Below are 23715 nucleotides of genomic sequence, written 5' to 3'. Positions count from 1 at the left end.
CCCACCCCTACGAATACAGGACACCTCGATGCTAGGAGTTCAGTCGCTATCCTATTATATAAAGTAGTAAGCGTTTTTTGTCTGTCCCGAAAGATCTCGCTAACTGCTAAACCGATTTGAACTCCTTTACAGTGAAGCTTCTTTTAGGTCCTGTGAAGGTTTTAAACTATTTTTGGGGAGGGTGTCTTAACCCCCTTTCCCCAAAAAATATTTTTTTTATCTTTTTGAAACTCAAATTTAAAATGGGATGAGGTCGACTTTTCCCCCTCCTACCTTAAGTGCCCCTAGAGGCTTCTAGGGACGTAGCCGCTAGTTCTATCATAAAGTAAGAAAACCCTTACATTAACATCTTTTTCTTTCTGTAATCTTTATTTAAAGGTGAAGATGCCATAGTAAAAATTATATGGATGTTGCTTTAAAAACTTATAACTCACCCTATCAAATATTTTAAAATAACTATTTTGTACTTATAATTTACTTATATTAAGTTTAATTTAAAGGACGGTAAATTGATAGATTCTCTAAAATATCTAAATTCATGATTTATATTGATTTTTAATAAGTATATTTACTAATATTCTAAAATAATAAATTAATAATACTAATAACTGTTTTTAACAGGCTAAGAAAGTTAATTGTAAAACTATGCAAGTTAATGTTACTGTATGTAAAATACCGCTTATAAAAACGAACTAAACACTGCTTATAAAAATGTACTACACTAAAACTAACTGTATTGTTGTCAGTTTGTCTGTCATGGTATGTTTCTCATTCACAATTTCACCCTGATACAAGGTTTCCACAAATATTTGGATTTTTATAATAACAGCATATTATAATTATATCTAACTTAAAACCATTCTGTTATAATGTTATAACTATTTTACTTTAGGAGTATTTTAAAACGCTTGATTTAGCTATATTATGATTTTTATCTTTCACGGTAATTCGGAAGATGTGTTCTACAATGTTTCGACTCACTAGTTAGGTCTTTATAATGTATAACTTTAGCTTCTTTCAGATCCCTGTTTTCAATACTAAAATAGAGTTCTGTAAAACTAAAATAACCCCATCTGTAGATTACAATTAATGCTTTAAATGTTTTGGACACTCAACTTAATAAACCAACCAATCATAATTCACTTCAAGTCCCCAAAGTTGTTAAGCCAACGAATAAGAAAGTATTATTATAAAACTTTGGGGACTAGCCTAATAAACATCCGAATGTCCCCTCCCTCCCTTTATAAAATCAGTACGTATAACCAAAGAAAGCAAGTATATAAAACAATAAAATATTTAATTTTAGTGTGTTAAGTTTTTTTTCACATGTACAACAATATCCTTGTTTTTTTTACAATAGTACATCATTTAGCTTAAGATAGCTGAAGAATGAAGAAGCCCTTAAAAATGGATTTAGGATATACGTGGATATATATTTACAAGGGAAAATTTGTCGTTAATTGGGCTTGCTAATATGGAACTCATTTATTGGCCAGCTCGTTTATCCAGTATGGGGTGAGGATGAGGTAAAGGGGTTGAGGGGGGGGTATTGTTATTTATTAAAGTACATGAGTACTAATATATCGATTCTAAAAAAGTAAGTAAATTTGTGGAAAAATTGCTTAAATAAAGGATAATGTTTATATTTTAGGACTTGACTATAGAGCTGCTTAGCTTATGATAGTGTACCTTGTTGTAATAGGAATCAGTATTCCAAAAATCAGATAAATCGGATAATATTAACTTACAGATATTTATTTTCAAAAGATTAAAAAAGCAGCATGTTTTAAATGAACGTATGAACTTTCTGGTAACAATTATACAGTTGCTACGTTTTTTAATTCGTACCTTTCTGTTATAGGAATCAGCATGCAAAGTTTGAATTCGATAGGGCAATTCTAACATGCCTAAATTTTCAAAAGGGGCTATTAGTTACGGCTGTACGGACGGACGGACGGACCTATCCCAATTAGAGAAAAGCTTGGCTTTTAAAAATGAAAAGAAACGAACAACATTCCACAATGCTTAGAATAGCTACCCTTTTGTTGAGGAAACGCCATAGGGGAAATCTAGTAAAACATCTGAAAGTGATTTTTAATATTTCTGTTTAAATTACAGTTAATTTAGGTTTAAGATAGATTGCAACTGAACTGTGCATATATCTATGAAAAACTTTGGAATGGCTCTGAAAATCTTCCGTTATGTTTTAAGCCACACGAACTATGTGTCCGTCTATTTTATTTTTTACATGTGTATGTTTTTATAAAACAGTTACAAAAATGATCAGCTGTCAAGATATTCTTTAGTAGCAGCGATACTTTATTCATTACTTAAAATTTAATGGAATTTTATGACTACTTTTTTTTCGGAAATTATTAAAGATTCATGTCTGATATTACTTGTGAAGATTTTCCTTAAACTATAGTTATTAAAATTGTGATTTCTTTGTCTATATGTCTGTTCATCTTGTTTGTTAGGCTTTAAATTTTGTTGGATATCATCATTCTTGATTATTTTCTATTATGTTTAGTTCTACATTTTTAGAATCTGTATATTTCATATTGTTTGTATTTTTGAATGAACACTGTTACGAGTAGAGTGCTTACTGCTTTTGTTATTAGAAAGTGAAATTATACCATTTTAGCTCGGGGGTTCAAACATTTATACAAAAATTTAAAGACACTTATTTTTGTAAATGATAATGACTTTTCAGATTGATTTACTGATTTATTAATCAAAAATTATGTTCAATTCATTTTTTTTAAACGAAAAGAAAATGATATTATATAGATTTTCCACGATTAAAAAAATAAAATCATGTATTAAATCACTTTCTTGGGATTTAATATCCCTCGGGGGTAATAAAGGTAAGACCCAACTAAATTTTGGGGGATGTTTTTTTTGGGGGGGGTTGAAGGTGTCGCACCCCCCAAGAAAACAGCTTAAAACCACCACAGGATCAGTAGATTTATTCCCTGAAGAGTAGAATCCGCGATCTTAAGCTTCAGGCAGACGGACAGACATCAAACCTTTGTATTCTAGATAAAGAAAAATAAACATGGATAATTTGAATATTATCTATGTATATTGCAGAAACACTTGTATAGGAGCCAGGGGAGAGTTTAAAATTTATGGATGCTAATAGATACAGGGATAGTGCAATGTAGGATAAACTAATCTTCATCCATATTGAGCCTATGCAATCTAATGTATCAATAGTTTAACATACATGTTATGATAACTATGTTGCTTAATATAAAAGTGATCTTGGCTGACATGGTAAAAACGTATCGATAATAGTTATTTCTCGCATCGTATTATAAACAGCTTTCCGCGGATATAGAATGTAAAATTATGAGATTAAAACCATTTTCAGTATCAAGCAGTTTTTCAACAAATTTACTTACATCTTTGCTTCGACTCAAATACATTTTTATTCTGATTATTCAGTTCTGACACTATACTAAAAGTGTCAATGTCCGTTTGTCCTACCGTTTCAGTGCTTCGCTTTTATGGATGTTGTCATCCTTGTTAAATATAATCCGTACTAGATGCGGTTTTATTCAGGGAGTAAGGGAGGGGACAATGGGCAATTAATTCAATTTTAGAGTTCTAACTTAATATCTTCAAAACCTGATATATCTGGAATATTCCAAAAATTTAGATATCGCAATCTTTATTAGATTTGTATAATAAGAATTTATTAAACACTGAAAGAAAAGTATTTAACATTAGGTAATCCTGTCTTATTTTCCTGTGAATAGTCTGTAATTTATCATAAAAGGTATGACCTTAGTACTAGCAGTTTCTTACAAAATAATACCATAAATGGGGTTTGTTTTCATATTTGACAAGGGGTTGATTAGAATGGGGTATTCCTATCCAGTTTTTTGTTTATGAATGAATATTTTTTACCCATGGAAATAAATGATGAACCGATAGGTCATCATTTATTCACGAGGGTAAAAAATATTCATTCCTAAACAAAAAACTGGATAGGAATATCATTCTTATTTAAACAAAAACTCATTTTTATGCTAAAATGTGGTTTAATTTTGGTTTTTAAATTTCATTTATTTCCCTGGTATTATTTTTCTTTCTTTTAGTAATTAACCCATTAGTGCCGAGCGCCACTTTTATGGGCCGATCGAGCTGTAAGTTTCAGGGAAGCTTTATAATGGTCAAAACGGAATTCATATTTTTTTGTTTTGCTCTAGTGGCGTGCACAGGAAAGTTGCAAAAAAACCCGGTTCGGCTTGGCCATAAATACCAACCAGGCATTAACACATTTTTGGTGCTTTCCCCCAGTTTTAAAACCCGGTTGACCTGTATAAACCCGGTTATTTTGACCAAAAATCGAAAAATGTAATTTTTGAACGCCAAAAGTGAGATGAACACTTTTTAGAACTTTGATATGATCCGTAATTGAAAACTACACAACCTCATGTAATCTAAAGAGCTACAAGTATAATACGAAGCGATTTATTTCAAATTTCGTGTTTAGCCGGCGATTTCGGGTAAAAAAACCCTGTTTTGTTGTTGTTGTCAAAAAAGATCTATTAGTGAAACCGGGTAATAAAAATTTCAGACTCAAAATGGAAATGCCGAACCGGGCCTATATAGGGCGTAAAAAAAACGATAAAAAAATCATATAAAAAATAATAATTTAAATAAAACGAATTCACAAATAGATGTACTTGTCAATAAACTTTAGATTTAACAAAAAAAATCAGCGACTTTACTATAAAAACAAAAAAGTTAGATGGGGTATTTTGAATTTTCATGATTTTCAAACTTTGTTGATCTATACCGGCAAACGGAAGTAAGCAAAACTACCTGCTCCAGGGGGAAATGAAAGCCAGGGTAGTAGAGGGGGGATTCATACTGAGAATGATGCAATTATGAAGCCGGAAACCGTTTTTTTTACATTTTCTGGCACCGGGTTTTAAAACCCGGTTCGGCACTAATGGGTTAATAAAAATTCTAAAATCTTCCAAAAAAAAATTAAAAATCTTCTAAAAATGATACCAGGGATATAAATGATCATACCGGGGAAATAAATGAATATTTACATCCACTATTTAAGGGGTCGTTTATATGGGAATGGATAGTTACAGAAGTATCACAGTAGAATTTCTGGTTTATCCCATTCATTCTCAAAAGAAAACTATTTTGTTTAAAAACCAAAATAAACTTGTTTTGAATTTAAGTTTCAAATAGTCTGCTAGTATGTGTATTGGTTAGTTCAATAAGAGTCGTCTGCTTTGGAAATAATTGTTTTTTTGCGGCATTCTTTGCACTGGTACCCAAAGTCTTTGAAATTTGCCAAATTAATAAAAGTTGCATGTGTTCTGGTACCCAAAGTCCAAGACTGTCAGAAATATGAATTTTAGATCCATTGTCCCCTCCCTTCCTCCCTGGGTTTTATTTCTTTAAAAATTAATTTCAGCACACTTTTGACCATTTTTTATGATTTAGTAAACAATATAAATAGATGTTTTGATTAAGAATGTTTCAAATTTTTTACGGAATCTCCGATTAAAGATATTTAGAAGATACATAAAAAAATGTTTGTCATATTTATTAATCTTTATCTTTTTTAAGAAATCCGAGAAAAAAACCTTTCTATTTGGGGAAAGTGACATTTTAAAAATCACACCAAGGACAGTTCCATTAAATAGTAGCAAACTTTTTCGTTCACATGGATATAACTGATTTTAATTTGATTTTAAACTTTGTGGAAAGATTTCTAAAACAATAAGGTACAACATGGAATTCGAGGCAGCTTCACGTAGTAATTTATCATATTATTAGTTTTATGGTTTAATAAATATCTAAATTATTGATTGAAAAGTTTGGACACTTTTAGTATGGTCTAACACTGCTATCTAAAGGGTGTGCAAAAAAAAAGTGCAGACATTTTTTTAAAATTGCGCGGCTTGCGTTAATAGTAAAAAAGTGTTGAACATACTGTTAGAACCGCAATGAACTCTATTTTTTGGAAATATTAGAACGGTTCCTGTGTTGCGTATAGTTAGGAAGCTACGTGGTAAAATGTCCCAACTGATTTAAAGCTTGGCTTGCGAGTAAATTTTGGGACATTTTACCAAACTCCTAGATTATTTGTAGCACAGGAACCGTTCTTATATTTCCAAAAAATATAGTTTATAGCGGTTCTAATGGTATGCGTAACAGTTTTCGGATCATGGAAAGAAAACAAAGTCATTCCTAATTAGGACAGAAGTCACTGGAAATTGATCTAAGGAAGGCTACTTATGTCCTTCATCTAACAAAATCTAACTTAAGGGAGGTGACTTATGTCCTTTGTCTGACAAATTCTAACATTAGGAAGGCTGCTTATGTCCTTCATCTTGCAAAACATAGCAAATTATTTCCAATAACTTAGCTTTTCTGTCCTTCACATAGCAAATTCTTACAAAACATAGCAAATTCTTACAAAACATAGCAAATTCTTGCAAAACATAGCAAATTCTTGCAAAACATAGCAAATTCTTGCAAAACATAGCAAATTCTTGGAAAACTTAGCTTTTCTGTCCTTCACATAGCTAATTCTTGCAAAACATAGCAAATTCTTACAAAACATAGCAAATTCTTACAAAACATAGCAAATTCTTGCAAAACATAGCAAATTCTTGCAAAACATAGCAAATTCTTAGAAAACTTAGCTTTTCTGTCCTTCACATAGCAAATTCTTGCAAGACATAGCAAATTCTGGCAAAACATAGCAAATTCTTGCAAAACATAGCAAATTCTTGGAAAACTTAGCTTTTCTGTCCTTCACATAGTTAATTCTTGCAAAACATAGCAAATTCTTACAAAACATAGCAAATTCTTGCAAAACATAGCAAATTCTTACAAAACATAGCAAATTCTTGCAAAACATAGCAAATTCTTGCAAAACATAGCAAATTCTTGCAAAACATAGCAAATTCTTGGAAAACTTAGCTTTTCTGTCCTTCACATAGCTAATTCTTGCAAAACATAGCAAATTCTTGCAAAACATAGCAAATTCTTGCAAAACATAGCAAATTCTTGCAAAACATAGCAAATTCTTGCAAAACATAGCAAATTCTTGCAAAACATAGCAAATTCTTGCAAAACATAGCAAATTCTTGGAAAACTTAGCTTTTCTGTCCTTTACATAGCAAATTCTTGCAAAACATAGCAAATTCTTGCAAAACTTAGCTTTTCTGTCCTTCACATAGCTAATTCTTGCAAAACATAGCAAATTCTTACAAAGCATAGCAAATTCTTGCAAAACATTGCAAATTCTTACAAAACATAGCAAATTCTTGCAAAACATAGCAAATTCTTGCAAAACATAGCAAATTCTTAAAAAACATTGCAAATTCTTGGAAAACTTAGCTTTTCTGTCCTTCACATAGCTAATTCTTGCAAAACATAGCAGATTCTTACAAAACATAGCAAATTCTTGCAAAACATAGCAAATTCTTACAAAACATAGCAAATTCTTGCAAAACATAGCAAATTCTTGCAATAAGGGTCCCAAACTTGGAAAACTTAGCTTTTCTGTCCTTCACATAGCAAATTCTTGCAAAACATAGCAAATTCTTACAAAACATAGCAAATTCTTTCAAAACATAGCAAATTCTTACAAAACATAGCAAATTCTTACAAAACATAGCAAATTCTTGCAAAACATAGCAAATTCTTGCAATAAGGGTCCCAAACTCAAAAACGAATTTTCAGTGCGATCCGACCACCTGTTCTTGAGATACGGTGACCTGGTGTCCTTGGTACTGATGGTAAGATTTGGGAAATGGTTCGAATCCTTAGTAAATTTGGTTAAGTCCAAAAATATTTTGACACTTTTGAAAAAATACCCAGGTGACACCAAGCGTACCTACTGAGAGGACACCAGGTTGAAAATATTCTAAGTGTCAAAGAATTTTTGGACTTAGCCAAATTTACTAAGGATTCGAACCATTTCCCAAATCTTACCGTCAGTACCAAGGACACCAAGAATTTGCTATGTTTTGCAAGAATTTGCTATGTTTTGTAAGAATTTGCTATGTTTTGTAAGAATTTGCTATGTTTTGAAAGAATTTGCTATGTTTTGTAAGAATTTGCTATGTTTTGCAAGAATTTGCTATGTGAAGGACAGAAAAGCTAAGTTTTCCAAGAATTTGCTATGTTTTGCAAGAATTTGCTATGTTTTGTAAGAATTTGCTATGTTTTGTAAGAATTTGCTATGTTTTGCAAGAATTTGCTATGTTTTGTAAGAATTTGCTATGTTTTGCAAGAATTTGCTATGTTTTGCAAGAATTTGCTATGTTTTTAAAGAATTTGCTATGTTTTGCAAGAATTAGCTATGTGAAGGACAGAAAAGCTAAGTTTTCCAAGAATTTGCTATGTTTTGCAAGAATTTGCTATGTTTTGCAAGAATTTGCTATGTTTTGCAAGAATTTGCTATGTTTTGTAAGAATTTGCTATGTTTTGTAAGAATTTGCTATGTTTTGAAAGAATTTGCTATGTTTTGTAAGAATTTGCTATGTTTTGTAAGAATTTGCTATGTTTTGAAAGAATTTGCTATGTTTTGTAAGAATTTGCTATGTTTTGCAAGAATTTGCTATGTGAAGGACAGAAAAGCTAAGTTTTCCAAGAATTTGCTATGTTTTGCAAGAATTTGCTATGTTTTGTAAGAATTTGCTATGTTTTGCAAGAATTTGCTATGTTTTTTAAGAATTTGCTATGTTTTGCAAGAATTTGCTATGTTTTGCAAGAATTTGCTATGTTTTGCAAGAATTTGCTATGTTTTGCAAGAATTTGCTATGTTTTGCAAGAATTTGCTATGTTTTGCAAGAATTTGCTATGTTTTGCAAGAATTTGCTATATTTTGTAAGAATTTGCTATGTTTTGTAAGAATTTGCTATGTTTTGCAAGAATTTGCTATGTTTTGTAAGAATTTGCTATGTTTTGTAAGAATTTGCTATGTTTTGCAAGAATTTGCTATGTTTTGCAAGAATTTGCTATGTTTTGTAAGAATGTGCTATGTTTTGCAAGATCTTGCTATGTTTTGTAAGAATTTGTTATGTTTTGCAAAAATTAGCTATGTGAAGGACAGAAAAGCTAAGTTTTCCAAGAATTTGCCATGTTTTGCAAGAATTTGCTATGTTTTGTAAGAATTTGCTATGTTTTGCAAGATCTTGCTATGTTTTGTAAGAATTTGCTATGTTTTGCAAGAATTAGCTATGTGAAGGACAGAAAAGCTAAGTTTTCCAAGAATTTGCTATGTTTTGCAAGAATTTGCTATGTTTTGCAAGAATTTGCTATGTTTTGCAAGAATTAGCTATGTTTTGCAAGAATTTGCTATGTTTTGCAAGAATTTGCTATGTTTTGCAAGAATTTGCTATGTTTTGTAAGAATATGCTATGTTTTGCAAGAATTTGCTATGTTTTGTAAGAATTTGCTATGTTTTGCAAGAATTTGCAATGTTTTGTAAGAATTTGCTATGTTTTGCAAGAATTAGCTATGTGAAGGACAGAAAAGCTAAGTTTTCCAAGAATTTGCTATGTTTTGCAAGAATTTGCTATGTTTTGCAAGAATTTGCTATGTTTTGCAAGAATTTGCTATGTTTTGCAAGATTTTGCTATGTTTTGTAAGAATATGCTATGTTTTGCAAGAATTTGCTATGTTTTGTAAGAATTTGCTATGTTTTGCAAGAATATGCTATGTTTTGCAAGAATTTGCTATGTTTTGTAAGAATTTGCTATGTTTTGCAAGAATTAGCTCTGTGAAGGACAGAAAAGCTAAGTTTTCCAAGAATTTGCTATGTTTTGCAAGAATTTGCTATGTTTTGCAAGAATTTGCTATGTTTTGCAATAATTTGCTATGTTTTGCAAGAATTTGCTATGTTTTGTAAGAATTTGCTATGTTTTGCAAGAATTAGCTATGTGAAGGACAGAAAAGCTAAGTTTTCCAATATTTTGCTATGTGATGGACCAAAAACCAATTTTATGGAAGATTTTGCTATGTGAAGGATCAAAAAGCTAGGTTTTGTGAGGTGAAGGGAGGCTACTTATGTCCTTAATCTTGCAAAATCTTTGTTAAGGGAGGCATATTATGCCCTTCATCTAAGAAATTCTCACTTAAGGAAGGCTACTTATGTCCTTCCTAGGAAGGTGACTTCTGTCCTAATTTAGGAATGACTTTGTTTTCTTTCCATGATCCCAGTTTTCTACTATTAACACAAGCAATTTGAAATTTAAAAATGTACGCATTTTTTTGCACACCTTTTCTCTAATATTTAGTAATATACTCGCAAGTCAAGTTTTATGCCATTTGGAACATTTTACCACGTAGCTCCCTAACAATACGTAGCATTGGAACTGTTCTAATATTTTTTTTAAAAGTTCATAGCGGTTCTAACGGTATGCATAACACTTTTTTACTATTAAGACAAGCCGCGCAATTTTTTTTTAAATGTCCGCATTTTTTTGCTTACCCTTTATAATAAGAATTTGCAAAGTTTTTATAAAACTTTGAGTACCCGTATAATTTACAGTCCAATGTCCTCTCCCTTTCCGTTACTTGTATATGTTAGTTTGTTCATGGAGATTTGTTTTACAGTATTGTTATCATCCTTGTTATTCATAGCATTGGCGTGCGGTAATGGGGGTGTAGAGCGGTGACAACCCCACCCCTCCCCCTCAAATTTTAAATGGAATGCCTCCCTCTTGTGAATCACTGTGCACGCCACTGAATTGAAAACAAACTGAATCTTATAGTAGCTCAGTACTTCACCAAAATATGAAGTTTCTGAAACCTCTTAAACTTGTTTAACTGCTATAAAAGGTGGTGTAAAAAAGTGATTATAAATGCTAAAACAAGAATGATAACTTGCATACATACAAAAGTAGCAAAGCACTGACATAAAATAACTTTTTAATACATGTATAATGTATATCATGATTACAAGGATTAGCCTGGATAATGATGGATGAAATTTCAAAATAATTTTTTTTACACAGACTAAAGTTAAATCTCATTTTTCCATAAACAATTCATTTGTCCAATACAAATATGTTTGCAAAGCAATTTTGTATTAAACGTTGCAAAAAGTGCGATTTTCCTTGAAGGGTGAAATAATAAATGTAAGACTTCCTAATTTCAATTTTATGGTGGTGCTTTCACCCCTCCTACACCCCCTTAAAGTGAAAATCTCTTCAGACGTTTTAGAAGTTTACATTCATATTGTAGCCACAAAGGTGAATAAGGACGGGCGTACGGTCGGATGGACAAAGTGAAATAAACAGAACATGTGCCTCAATAGAGAATATTTCTAAACCATTTTCCAGCCATTTAACACGATAATTAATGTATGTAATATATGCATAGTGCAAGGTTAACAATTTACCATAGAAAGACCAGCGATGTATAAAAGAACATTTTCTACAATTAAGGTCATCCTGTCTTTAACGTATAGCTCTGATCGTAAATTTGGACATGTTAGAATTATCTTATTGATTTAAAACTTTGTTTACACTAAAGAAAGCGTAGAAACTTCATTATCTTTACCAAAAGTCCATTTCAAATATGTATTATTTTAAAAATATTTAATAAGCTATTCATTTCTATCATCAAGTTTTAAAAAGTTTGTGCGTCGACACAAACATCCTGTTTACGATCTGTTTTAAAAATATCTTTATATTCTGAGCTGTGGATTCCAGGCAGTGGCGTGCCCGGTGATTTAGAAGGGGAGTATGAAGGGGTGAAAAAGGGAAAGATAACCTTACAAGTTTAAATTCTAATAGGGGTGTTGACACCACCCTACTTAACGCCACTCTCAGGATTTATTAATAGTGAATTATTTGTTTCAAAAAAGGAAAATTTTAAATATATTTCCAACTTCCAAGCATACCAAAAGAGTAAACGTAAGAGCAAAAATATATACATAATGTATAAAAATTAAAAATTACCAATTAATGTCAATGAAATAAAAATGTCAATCCAATGATATTTTCTAATTCAAGTAGAACTGATTTTTTACATCACTTAAATTTCTATTATTAGAAGGAAACTCTTTAAGTTTGTTTTAAGTTAATTTCTGTGATTAATGATTTTACTGGCGATTTCGACAAGAGGCGTGCAGAAGGGGAAGTGTATCCTTCACCCTTGTAAAATTAATGAGGTTTGATACACCCACTAGGTTGCGAACCATATAAACCGCCCTTAACGAGGGTATAAACCCTCTTTATAAAACGATAAAACCATCTAATACAGTACAGTTTGTAAACCGTAGGGAGGGTGTAAAATTTTTAGATGCACTTCGTGCACCCCATGTGCAAAAACAATTGCACGCCATTAGTTCCAACTATAACATTTAGGGGATTTAATTTTAAAAAGGGTGTTGGAGGAGTACAAAATAGCTTAAAACCAACCAAGAAATTGAGAAATTAAGAAACCAGTAGATTCAGTGGTTGGTAAGATATTAACGAGCATTAAAAAACTTACTTTTTATATAACACTAGCGGCTACACCCCTAGCATCTAGGGACTCCGTATTCGAAGGGGCAGAGTTTCCCTTGAAAAGATATAAATTGGAGCATGTATGAAATATATGAACCGTAAAAACAATTTAACCATACATAGGACAGATATAGATAACACAGTTGGATAGAAATTAAATATCTAGATAGATAAATTTAAGCTACTATAAAATTCATTTAGTTGTTTCGTACCAAGTTGAACTCCCCCCCCCCCCCTTATCTCACATTTTAAACGGAGTTAATTTTCCTTCCCAGTTTTTAATAAAACTATTAAATCAGATAAGAAAAATAAAATTGTCTTTATTAAGGGGTTTGATAATTTTATTTGGGCATTTTCGAGAAGCTGGATAGAATCAGCGATAGTATTTGGATGTTTATCATAAGGTTTTAATAATAGATAATATGGCTCTATCATAAAAATTACCTTCTTGAGCGGTAGTACCCCCCCCCCCCCCCAAAAAAAACCTGATTTTAAAATGAATTAAAATAATGGAGAAGGGGGTAGTTTTCGTTTATTACTTATCAGACTAGGTTAGGTTATATTGGGTACTAGGTAGTCCCACAGGGTTATGACACCGAAGACGTGAACCTTGGGAGAAGAAGAAATAACCCATCCTCCATATTTCTAATTAATATGAAATATGGGAGGAGGGAGTGCTCAACCGGCCACTTGTGGAAGGACATTGGTTAAGACAGACAAATACCATAGTATGAAAATAGGTAAACTCCTTGAAATCCCCACCCAATCGGAGTTGCAGTTAATGTCAGACGGATCGACCATAATCTTTTTTAGCATTGGAGATTAGGCTGAAATTATTGAAATTAAGGTTTCGTGATTCTCAAGAACTAAAACAAATAATTTTTTGATTCAATTTCAAGAATTTAAATTTTTTTGAAAAAACAATCATATGTATTTAAATATGAATAAATTAAAACACAAATCTATTAATATATTTACTTATTTATTTATTAATTGAATTATTAGATTATCTATTTGACAAAACTTATAATAAATCACAATAAAAATAAGTAATTATTTATTCGTATATGGACGGAATTTTAAGAGGTTTGTTAAATAACTTCCATTGAAGATTTTTTTTTTAAATTAAAAATGTGAAATAATTAAAATGAAAAGTAACGTTTACCATTTAGTTTTCAAATTGCCTTTGTAAATGAAGAGTATCTATTATAATATTTGTTTCAAGTAGTGACAAAAAAGCTACTATTTTCTTAAAGCAAATCTTTTCTATATCAAGGATTGGCTAATTTCGTTAATTTAGACTTTTCCTTTGGATTTCATTTGCGTGAAGATTCCTATAACAATTAGGTATTTACGCAAGTTTGTAACAAAAGTATTTGCAATTTTGTTAAGACTTACAAATTCATGTTCTGCATATAAAATTCAAGAATTTTTGTTTGTTTGTCCATCCTTCAGATTTTGAAGCTTCGCATTTATGGATGTTGTCATCCTTGTTTGAACATAACTAAGATTTTATATGATTTAAAAATTTGTAATAAACACCTCTTTTAATAAAACTAAAATTAATTTTTAAACAATTTCGAATTCGAAGGAAAAGCTATGTTTTACTAAAGTACATTTTTGCCAAACAAAAACTTTTTTAATTGATAAAATCAAATATATATTCTTTATATGTTTAGTCTATTTTTACATTAAAGCACTCTTTATTTATTTATATCACACGATTTGAGCTAAACATTTTTGTAATAATTTATTGGTGAATTTTATTATATGAATATCTATTTATTGATAAGCAATAAAAAAGTAGTATTTTTTTAAATTAAAGATTTGTCCTAATTGGTTATAAATTAAGTAATTCAATTTACTTAAATCAACCACCAAAAAATATTTATTATTCCAAAAATATGTTGTTTAAAAATTCGAAATAAAAACTATGTACAATATAATGTCAATAATGTTAAATAGCAGAAAAATATTTGATATTGAGCAGCTAATTATATATTAAAGCATTTTTGTGCTAGAGTTTAATTATATTACAATCACTTTCAAGGCTTTCCATTGTGGTTGCCTCATAAAGCATTGTACAATGTCTTTTTTCCATGTTTGGGGAATAAATCACAATATTGTCTTTTTTCGCATTATAAGGCATAATATAATATCAGCCAATTTGTTTACAGTTCTAACAATACAAGTTCTTGCATTAGTTGGAAGGAGAAACAGTTTGATTTTCTATGAAGTAAGTTTAAACAAGTTTTCTCTCAATCGCCTGAAAATTGAAAACATTTTTATTGATATAAAATAACATATCATGTTCTTTTCAAGTAGATTTAAAATTTTTTTCTAAATATTTTCCAGAATCTAACTAAAATACCAAATATTAATGTAATATTTCAAACTACATAATATGAATGGAATAATAATTTAGGTGGAACCATTAATTGATGGAATATTGCTTATAGTAATTAGATATTGTTTGTTCTATTGATAATTCTATTTATGATAGAATAGAGCAAAATGAATAAATATAAGTAGAAAATTGCTATTTGGTAAGCCAAAAGTATTTATTTTTAAAATTTAATTAATAATTACCTTTTTGTTGCTATTATCACCATTTTTACAAAAAAAATGACCTGTCTAATAGATCAATTTTCTGTTAACTCTATATATGACCATTTAAATTTTAATATTATAAACTAGACGGTGCTTTCCCTCAAAGCACCTTTCGAGCACTACCCCCCCCCCCTTATTTATGAAATAAATTGAAAATAAAGTGGGTACCTATTTCTCTTTTGCCTAACCCCAGTAAGGGGCGAAAATCCTGCGTGGCTATCCAGGACCAACTATAACCTATTCTAACCTGACCTTAATTAATAAACAATCAAACAAAAAATCTCCCTCCCCACTTCAAATTTTCAATTTATTTTTAAAAAAACGGGGAGGAAGGTTCTGTGATCTTAGGAAAATGCTAACTAAAACTATTTAACTGGCCATACCAAATGATAAAGAAGAACAGAAATGAGACATATACTGGCTTGTTACCTGTATATTGTCCTTATAGAAAAAAATACCCCCTCCGAGCCTCCCCCACCCCCCTCTAACATTATTTTTAATTTATTTCAAAAATAAGGGGAGGAAGGTTCTGTGCTCTTGGGAAACTTCCAACTAAAACTATTCAACTGGCCATATCACATGATAAAAAGAACTTGAATGTAATATTTCTTTACTCGTTACCTGTATATTGTACATATACAAAAGAAATACCCCTCTTCCTCACCTTATTTTAAATCTGTTTTTAAAAATGGCAGGTGTCCTGTGATCGACTAAGTAGTGTGAGGGAGAAAGCTAGGTAAAACTATTGAACTGGCCATATAATATAACATAGAAGAATTGGAATGCAACATATCCTTGTTTGTTACCTGTAAGTATATTGTCCTGTATACATACCTGTACCTGTTTCAGTTAAGTTGGTTAACCCCTCTGTTGACTCTATACCTGCTGAGTCTGCAAAATCAAGTCAATGATTTAATAGCTTTCTCATTATATTGAGGCCTTTGTCAATAAAATTATTCTCTGCCTTACTCAAAATTTAATGATTTTCAAATAATTTGAAATGCCTATTCCTATTTTTTAGAAATTAAGTAAGAGATTGGGATAGTTTTTACTTTTTTATTTCCAATTTATTTAAAATAAAAGTACCTAAAAACCCTCATTGTAAACTCTTATATTTGCTATTTATTTTTTTTAAGCTACATCTTTTTAAAAATCTAGTTATTGGTATTGCTATTTAATACTTTCTATTTAGAGTAATAAATTTTAGAATAGCAGTTCATTTGTTTCTTTTTTGAAATGATTTAATAAAATTCCTTACCTTATTTATATGTGAACCACATGTAGATGGTATCCAGAAGCAACATTTTGATTTAGTACCTGTTTAAAAGTCAACTGTCTCCTTTATGACTCTATGTAATTTTTTCTTCTATATATTTGAGGTAAATGATATCCGGTGATACATATTGATAGGGCACTGGAAGATTATACCTGATTCTGCTAGGGTAGCATTTGCTTTAGCTGCCTCCTCTTGTTGTCGATAGAATTCCTCCAGTTTGTCCACTGCTTGCATTTGCCTTGATAAATTGATGGGTAGTTTAATTGATATAAGGACAAAAGAATAAAAGCTAGTTAAAGTTGTGTACATAGATATTTGATAAGGGGATGTGATCATCGTAGAGAAAGATAAAAAGAGGGAGGCAGACACTATTTAGAGGGAAGTTAAAACTCCTTTCTGCACGCAACTGGATAAGTTATTGATAATATTATAATGATAACTTACTTGATAACATTGGAGAAGGCATAGGGAATAACAGTCAAGGTGATGAGCAAAGTTATCAACAATATGAGGCAGGTAGGTAGGATCTGCTTTATATCCTAAATTATCGGATAGATAGATTGAAAAATAGATTGATAAATTGACAATTAATGAAGTAGATAGATACAAAGATAAGAAAAAATTATGTACAAGGTAGATGATTAGAAAGTTTATTCATATATTACTTAAAAGATAAACAAAACTTACCCTTAATGTGACTTTTCTTGGTTCTATATTGACTGAGCTATTTTCTCTATGATAACTTATACTACTCTAAAATCAAAATAAGAATATTAAAACAGTTTAGTATATTTAATCTGTATCTTTGTGTTACTTAAAAACACCTATTTTTACAGCCCTGATATTAGATAACTCTACCCCCTTCTCGATAATTTAGGGTAATCCTCTTCGTATTTCTCCTTATGTCAGTGTTTTAAAAATCTTAGCATGGCTGCTATATATACCTTTGTTCTACTGATTTTCTTTCCACTTTCTGGCCGTTTGGGCTTCGTCCCGGGTAAATTCTAAAATCAGAATAATATGAAATACAAAACTTAAATTTCAATGGTTTTACTTTTTTTTATTTGCTTTGCCCATTGAAACTAATATTGAAAAATATATCATTCTATTCAAAATTAAAATAGATTGTTAATAATACACTTGTATTGAAAATAAAAAAACAAAACACTTTAAATATCATAGCACAGGCCCTAGGAAAAAAGAGGGATTGATTTTAATAAAATCTTAAGGATTTTAAAAAAAAAACTTTTTTATCTTCTTCAATGATTTTCGATCTAGTAAAGAAATCATACCTTTTTATTAATAGGAAAGTTGACCAAATATTCAAGAGATAGGCAGAAAGACAAAGAAATATATACAATATATAGACGGACATACAAACAAACAAACAGACAGACAAAAGACAAACCTTCAAATAGACAAAAAAATAAACAAACAAATTGTTATAATACAGACAACCAAAATTTTGATTGAAGAATTTGATTTAATTCTTTATTTAATGTTTTTGAGTAACATTACTTTAATAGTACAAATGTAACACAAATTATGAAGCACGACAATTTTGTAGATTTATAAATGATTGTATAATAATATTTGTAATAGACTGCGGTAAAAAGAGGTATAGTTATACAGTGGGATCATTAAATTGATTTCTCTGTGCTTAAGCAGTTCATAAGGTACAATTTTTTGTCTTAACCCTCAAAGAAATAAAAATAATTTAAAATCGTTATTAGTCCCCCACCCACACAAAAAAGACAAAGTCCTTGCAAAGTCCATGAATGTAAACGGCTAACCCCACAGCTTAGATTTGGTCATTGATAAAGGTTAAACTATAAAAAAACAATCTAAAATTAGCTAGATTCAAGAATTCACAGGAAGCGTGCAACGCACGTAAATATGCTAAAAGAATTATTTTGCGCGCATTATTTTTAGTCAAATGTTCATTATTTTGATTATAGGATTAATCTATCAGATAAATAAAATAGGTAGGTGCTTTACTTAAAATAAATAAAAAATGGGTTGGGTTTATTTTTCCCCTATACCTGACCCATGCGGGTTAATTAACCCTATGTGACTACCCGGAAACCAATATCATCAAACCGAGGGTTTTCGGCTGGACAAGGCACTTTTGGGAAATTGCCTATAACTAGAGTATTAGTTTGTGCACTATAGCCCAATTCATTAACCTCACTCTTATATAAAGAAATATAACTATAATCTATTTTTGTCTAGACTCTATTATGCAAAATAAATAGAAAAATTGTTTTTTTAAGCGGAGCAACATTTCAAATTCATATATCAAGCGATGGAGTTATTAAAACTTTTTTTATGTACTCTAATGCCTCTTATATTTCTTGATCTACATTCTACATGTTTTAAATATTCATTCCAGTATGGCTTCGAAACTGATTAATATTCGCTGGATTCAAAAAAAATTCTAAATAATGATGTTTAACATCGTATTATTGACAATTGTCCACGAATATTAAAATGATAGAATTAATATCAGTTTGTTAGAACTATCAAATTTGGTTTTAATCTTATAATTTTTCATTTCACTATCCGCGAAAAGCTATCTATAATACGTTGCGATAAATATGGTTAAAGATATTATATTAAATCTTTAATCATAATGATAGAATATACATAAGATGTCATTCTTTCATTTAAAGATGTCCTTGTTTCTTAGAATGTAATTGCAAAATCTTTTTTTCCAAATTTTATCAAGATAACATTTTTGTTTGGTTTGAAGAATTGAAAATCATTTCATTTTTGAATTTTAGTCTATTTAAATTTTAAATTAGATCACCATTTTATTTGATAAACAGTTAAATTAAATTGTTAAAAGTAAGGGAACCATGACTGTTTAAAACGACTTTGCATTTTAAGATTGTAATTAAAGCTTAATAAAAGAAAACTCAAGTATTAACAAAAATCACGAAACTGCATACATTCTTCTTCAAAACATGGACGATCCAACCCCAACAAACTAAAAATTTTTTTTTAATTCTATCTTCTTATAACTTTGGAATAGATAATTACAGAATCCGTGAAAAAATTATAAGATTAATACTAGTTTAGTTAACCCAGAGGGGCCCAAATCCCGCGCCAACTAATCTATATTGATTTTTTTGGAAAATTTTTTATTTACAATATGATACATTTTTCAGTAAGGCTCAGAACCGGTTCTAATCCAGCGGATATTAATCAGTTTCAAGGCCATACTGATAATGATATACAAGGACTTATTCAACTTAAGAAATATCCAATCTTAAACTGACGTTAATTGACAAAATATAGACAAAAAGAGTAGCTGCGCTTCTAAATGTAAAAAAGTTCGAGTTTTTATATGTTAAATTAAACCAAAACATACGAAGGTCGAAAGCTGCAAAGTTTTTACTGCCATGGATAAAGAAATATGTAAATAAGCTGGAAAAATTTTATCAATTTGGTTAATTACATATTTTTGCTTAAATAATAAGAGAATGGATATAGATGATGTGGATATCATGACAGAAGAAAAATTGTTTATCTTAGGTTGCAATTATGGACATCACTTATTGGTCAGTTCGTTAATTAGTATAGGGTGAATGAGGATTGTTATTTTATCCAGCTACAAGTTTAACTTTCTCAGATTTGTAATTTTTCTTTAGAAGAAATGCAGTATAACCAAGCAAGCAAAAATAAGAATAAACCTATAAGGTTGTATAATAAGAATTAAATTAAAACAAATTTTTTAGGACATAATTTCAAGAGTATGAACAGTAAAACATTGATAAACAATATATTTTCCTTAGAAATTAATAAATATCTGCTGAATTAAAACTGGTTCTCAGCTGTACTAAAAATTGTGTATCATATCATTTTATAGACAATTATATATGATTAGTAAAATAAAAAATCATAATATTAAACCAGTTTTCTTAGCCAAGGAGTAGGCTCTTAAGGACTAACAAAACTGGAATTAACCTCATAATCTGCGGAAAGTTGTCTAAATTACTATGCGATAAATAACTATTATAAGCAGCTTTTACCAGGGAATCAGAATGAACTAGTTGTCAAAAATTTTCTTATGAAGTGTATAACTTTTTATTCAAGATAAGTCTCATTTTATATTTTTTAATTTGTAAACTTTTTGTTTCTTTACTACTCAATACTTATGGCCAATATTGTTCTTGTTACATTAAATATACTCAATATTGATATTAATTATAGCATAATATGAATAAATATAATTACCTTTGATTCCTATTTCCATTATGATATTGAAATCCCCATGTTTGATATTAATTTAGTATTGTATATACTTTATTCTGGCATTGTGTAGGTTTTACTTTTCACTCATTTATTATTAATGTCTTTTGATTGTGGATAAATTAATAGGCAAACACAAAAAGATATGAAGATATTTTAGATTTTTGGTATAAAAGACATAACTTATCTCAAAACAAACAAACAAAAATTATTAGATTTTTAAAGTTTTTATTCTATGGCCATGAAACCTTGAGAGAGAACAAAAACTTTGGTGCTTAGCGCAATGATTTTTTAATGGGTCTAGGATATGTCATAAAAATTGGAGGTTTTCCTCCCTTCAAAAAAATGGAAATTGGTCATGCATTGTCAAAAAAAATTAGGAAACAGTCCAACTTTTTCAAATAAAATTAATTTATCACTCTACCCCTGATGACTAATACTGGGCCTCTATACGGTTGAAACATTTATTAGCATCGCAACTTATAAATTATTAAATACTTCTGTCACTTAATTATTTGCGCGACTAATAAAAAAGTGGGAAAATAAATAAAAATAAAAAAATTTTATTGGCGAAGCTGCTGTATTATGAGGGCCTTTTGTCGTTTCGTGACGGAAACTGACGGATTATTTTGTTTGTTTGATAAAGAATCTCCAAAGCAATTTTCCTAAATGAATTACCTACTAAATAGAATTATATGGTATCTTTACATTTATTATGTTTGTAAAGGCTAAAAATCTATGCAGTAGTTTGAATATTTTAAAGTGTTTGATTAAACCCAAAAAATGTATTCCCTATTTTTAGAGAATATTAGCTGCTATGATAATAATTATGTTTAGTCAATGGAGACATATCCTAGATATAGAGTTGCTGGGCTACTAATTATTATGAAACATGGGGATAACTATCCTGTGATAGAGAATCGGAAACCATTTCGTATTTAGCCGCCGAGACATCTCCGGCCCCTCCGTTCCTAAAACAAAAAAGGTTTCTGTTAGATCAATGTTACTCTAGTGGCTTAGAACCACCCCCTAATTTTAATTAATTTTAAATAAGAGGGGAGGAGGTTGTTCAGTGCACGATAGGCATAAAAAAGAAAACAATATCTAAGTTAATGTAATGAAATAACTAAGGGACGGTTGCACTTAAATCACTTCATCTACCCTCAACCTTTTGTAAAAGTAACAGGAACTGTGTCTGTGTATCTGTCTGTCTGTACCGAAAAATTGTTTTCTTCTACTTTTTCTTTTAAAACTAAAATTTAAAGTGGAGTTGGTTGAATCTCTAATATACTGTGATGAAAAAAGGCATATTATTTAATGCTTTTAACAATAACAATATGGTCATTGCAAGTCTAAAGTGTTAAGTCATAAACTTTTAAAGTTATAATGCAAAATATGTAATCATGGGAAACCCCTGAAAAAGTTTCCATGATTTTTGTTTTTTTCTGGATATTTGTGTTACCTAACTAATTTCATAAAAGAAACATTAACCCTATTATTTAAAGTTTTAGATTTTTGAGTATTTAGCAATGTAGCAAAAGATTTCGTTAACTACTGAATCAGTTAAGTTCTCCATTTTAGGGAAGCTTCAAATGGTTACTGTGGTGGCTTTAGGCAACTTCACTATAGATTAAAGTCTGTTCTTACTCCCCTTTGTAAAACAAATGCTAGGGGCACAACCACTAGTATCAAACTAGTGCCTAATATATACATATATATATATCTGTCAAGAATAGAATAAAAATTTGTAAATTTCAGGGAATCTTTTTATTTTGATTTATTGTCCTATTCTTCCTTGAATCCTATGATTTAAAATTACTGTAATTTGGTTTACATTCTTTGAACTATGCGAGAATTCATTCTAATTCTTAATTACAGAACTTCAAAAAACATAATAGTTTTACTTTATTCGACGAATCGACAAATAGAAAATGTTGAAAACCATCTGCCCACCAGCCACGACTAAGCCTCAACCCGTTCGAATGTTTTAAAAATCTATTTAAAAAAGAGGTGTGATATCTTTATTTGGGTCATGTTTAGGCTTCTAGCTAATTTTTCAAGTTGTGAAATGTTGATTTTCCTGAGGCTTACAGGCGGCTGACGCGTGGCTGACACACGGCTGCCGAGCCCTGATTTAAATGTGAAATAGCTGTACCAAACCAAAAGTTTGTCTTACTTGTTTTCCTTCATTGGTGCAGAGCCAGGGGAGGAGGAGGAGAGATGCGTCTTGTCGTTGTCAACAATCTAAATACAATCCTTACAAAACTCGGTTTTATCGTTGTAATAATTAAGGAAAATCCTTTAAAAATCTGTAATAAAAAGCTTTTTATAAAACGTATAAAAATGACGCCATGCTGGCATACCATTGGTCAATGAAAATGTATATTGGCCTGTCAATGCTAATTTTGTCTACGTTTTTATGCCTTTGTATTGTATGACGTCATTTTTATAGGCACTATATAGAGCTTAATGTAATACTATTTAAACGTTGTCTGAAATAGCGTTAAAAATCTAGCAATTTCGTTGTAAAAAAGATGATTATTTTCTTTATCTAATATGCAAAGAGAAGTAATTTGTAACATCTATCCGAGATATTCACTGATAAAAAAACACAAAGAAGGAAAATGAAAAAAAGTAAGAGAGCTTAAAAGAGGGGAAGAAAAGATATAAAGCGTTACAGAAAGTCAGACAAATACAGTCACTGATAGAGTAGCTTTATAAAAAATAATAATAAAAGAAAAAAACTTGGTTACCATTTAGTGGCAGATAATCTTGAAATATCCATTGTAATAACTGAACAATTTTGAAGCATTTTTCAAAAAGGGGGAAAAATCTGAAAATGATAAAGTTAATTTGGTAAGAATGTTTTTTTTTTCATTTAATTACTATGTATTTTTAAAAACTGGAGTTCGACAGCTTTTCATCTTAATCAGCACACTTTTTAATATCTACAAAAATTTTCTTTAAAATAACAAATTATTTAAATGTTTTTTGTTGGGATTGTAAAGAAGTGGCCGAAAAAAGATATACTCTTGTACCTTTTTTAATAGAATAATAATCAAATAC

General features: G+C 30.1%; 2 protein-coding genes and 1 long non-coding RNA gene across 6 annotated transcripts in view; 1 reads left to right on the top strand and 2 right to left on the bottom strand.

Moving 5' to 3' along the window:
- Positions 1-23715, top strand: part of LOC145323998 (EH domain-containing protein 1-like) — a 303862-nt gene that overhangs the window by 198871 nt on the left and 81276 nt on the right. The gene's annotated exons all lie outside the window — the stretch shown is intronic.
- LOC145324442 (uncharacterized) lies at positions 14177-18446 on the bottom strand. The gene is made up of 7 exons (XM_080167029.1): positions 18438-18446; positions 17340-17399; positions 17083-17148; positions 16840-16934; positions 16548-16633; positions 15954-16010; positions 14177-14775 (listed from the first exon to the last, which is right to left on the bottom strand). Exons 1-7 carry the CDS (start codon positions 18444-18446, stop codon positions 14768-14770), a joined length of 381 nt encoding a protein of 126 aa, XP_080023155.1. The 3' UTR covers positions 14177-14767.
- On the bottom strand, positions 21502-23484 carry LOC145324193 (uncharacterized). The gene is made up of 3 exons (XR_013881203.1): positions 23403-23484; positions 22826-22893; positions 21502-21620 (listed from the first exon to the last, which is right to left on the bottom strand). It is a non-coding gene; the product is annotated as an uncharacterized LOC145324193 (long non-coding RNA).

The sequence above is a fragment of the Acartia tonsa genome, chromosome 7 (assembly GCF_053477335.1).
Source record: "Acartia tonsa isolate MP-2025a chromosome 7, ASM5347733v1, whole genome shotgun sequence".
Lineage (NCBI taxonomy): Eukaryota > Metazoa > Arthropoda > Copepoda > Calanoida > Acartiidae > Acartia > Acartia tonsa.
Note: the sequence above shows the minus strand (reverse complement) of the source record. Positions and strands in the feature narration are given on the sequence as shown.

Bases quoted from the DNA above. Each gene is read 5' to 3' on its own strand.
- LOC145324442 (XM_080167029.1), bottom strand. The intron at 17,149-17,339 runs GTATATATAGCA...TTTTGATTTTAG, and splicing joins AGAAAATCAGTAGAACAAAG to AGTAGTATAAGTTATCATAG. The intron at 16,634-16,839 runs GTAAGTTATCAT...CAATTTATCAAG, and splicing joins GCCTTCTCCAATGTTATCAA to GCAAATGCAAGCAGTGGACA.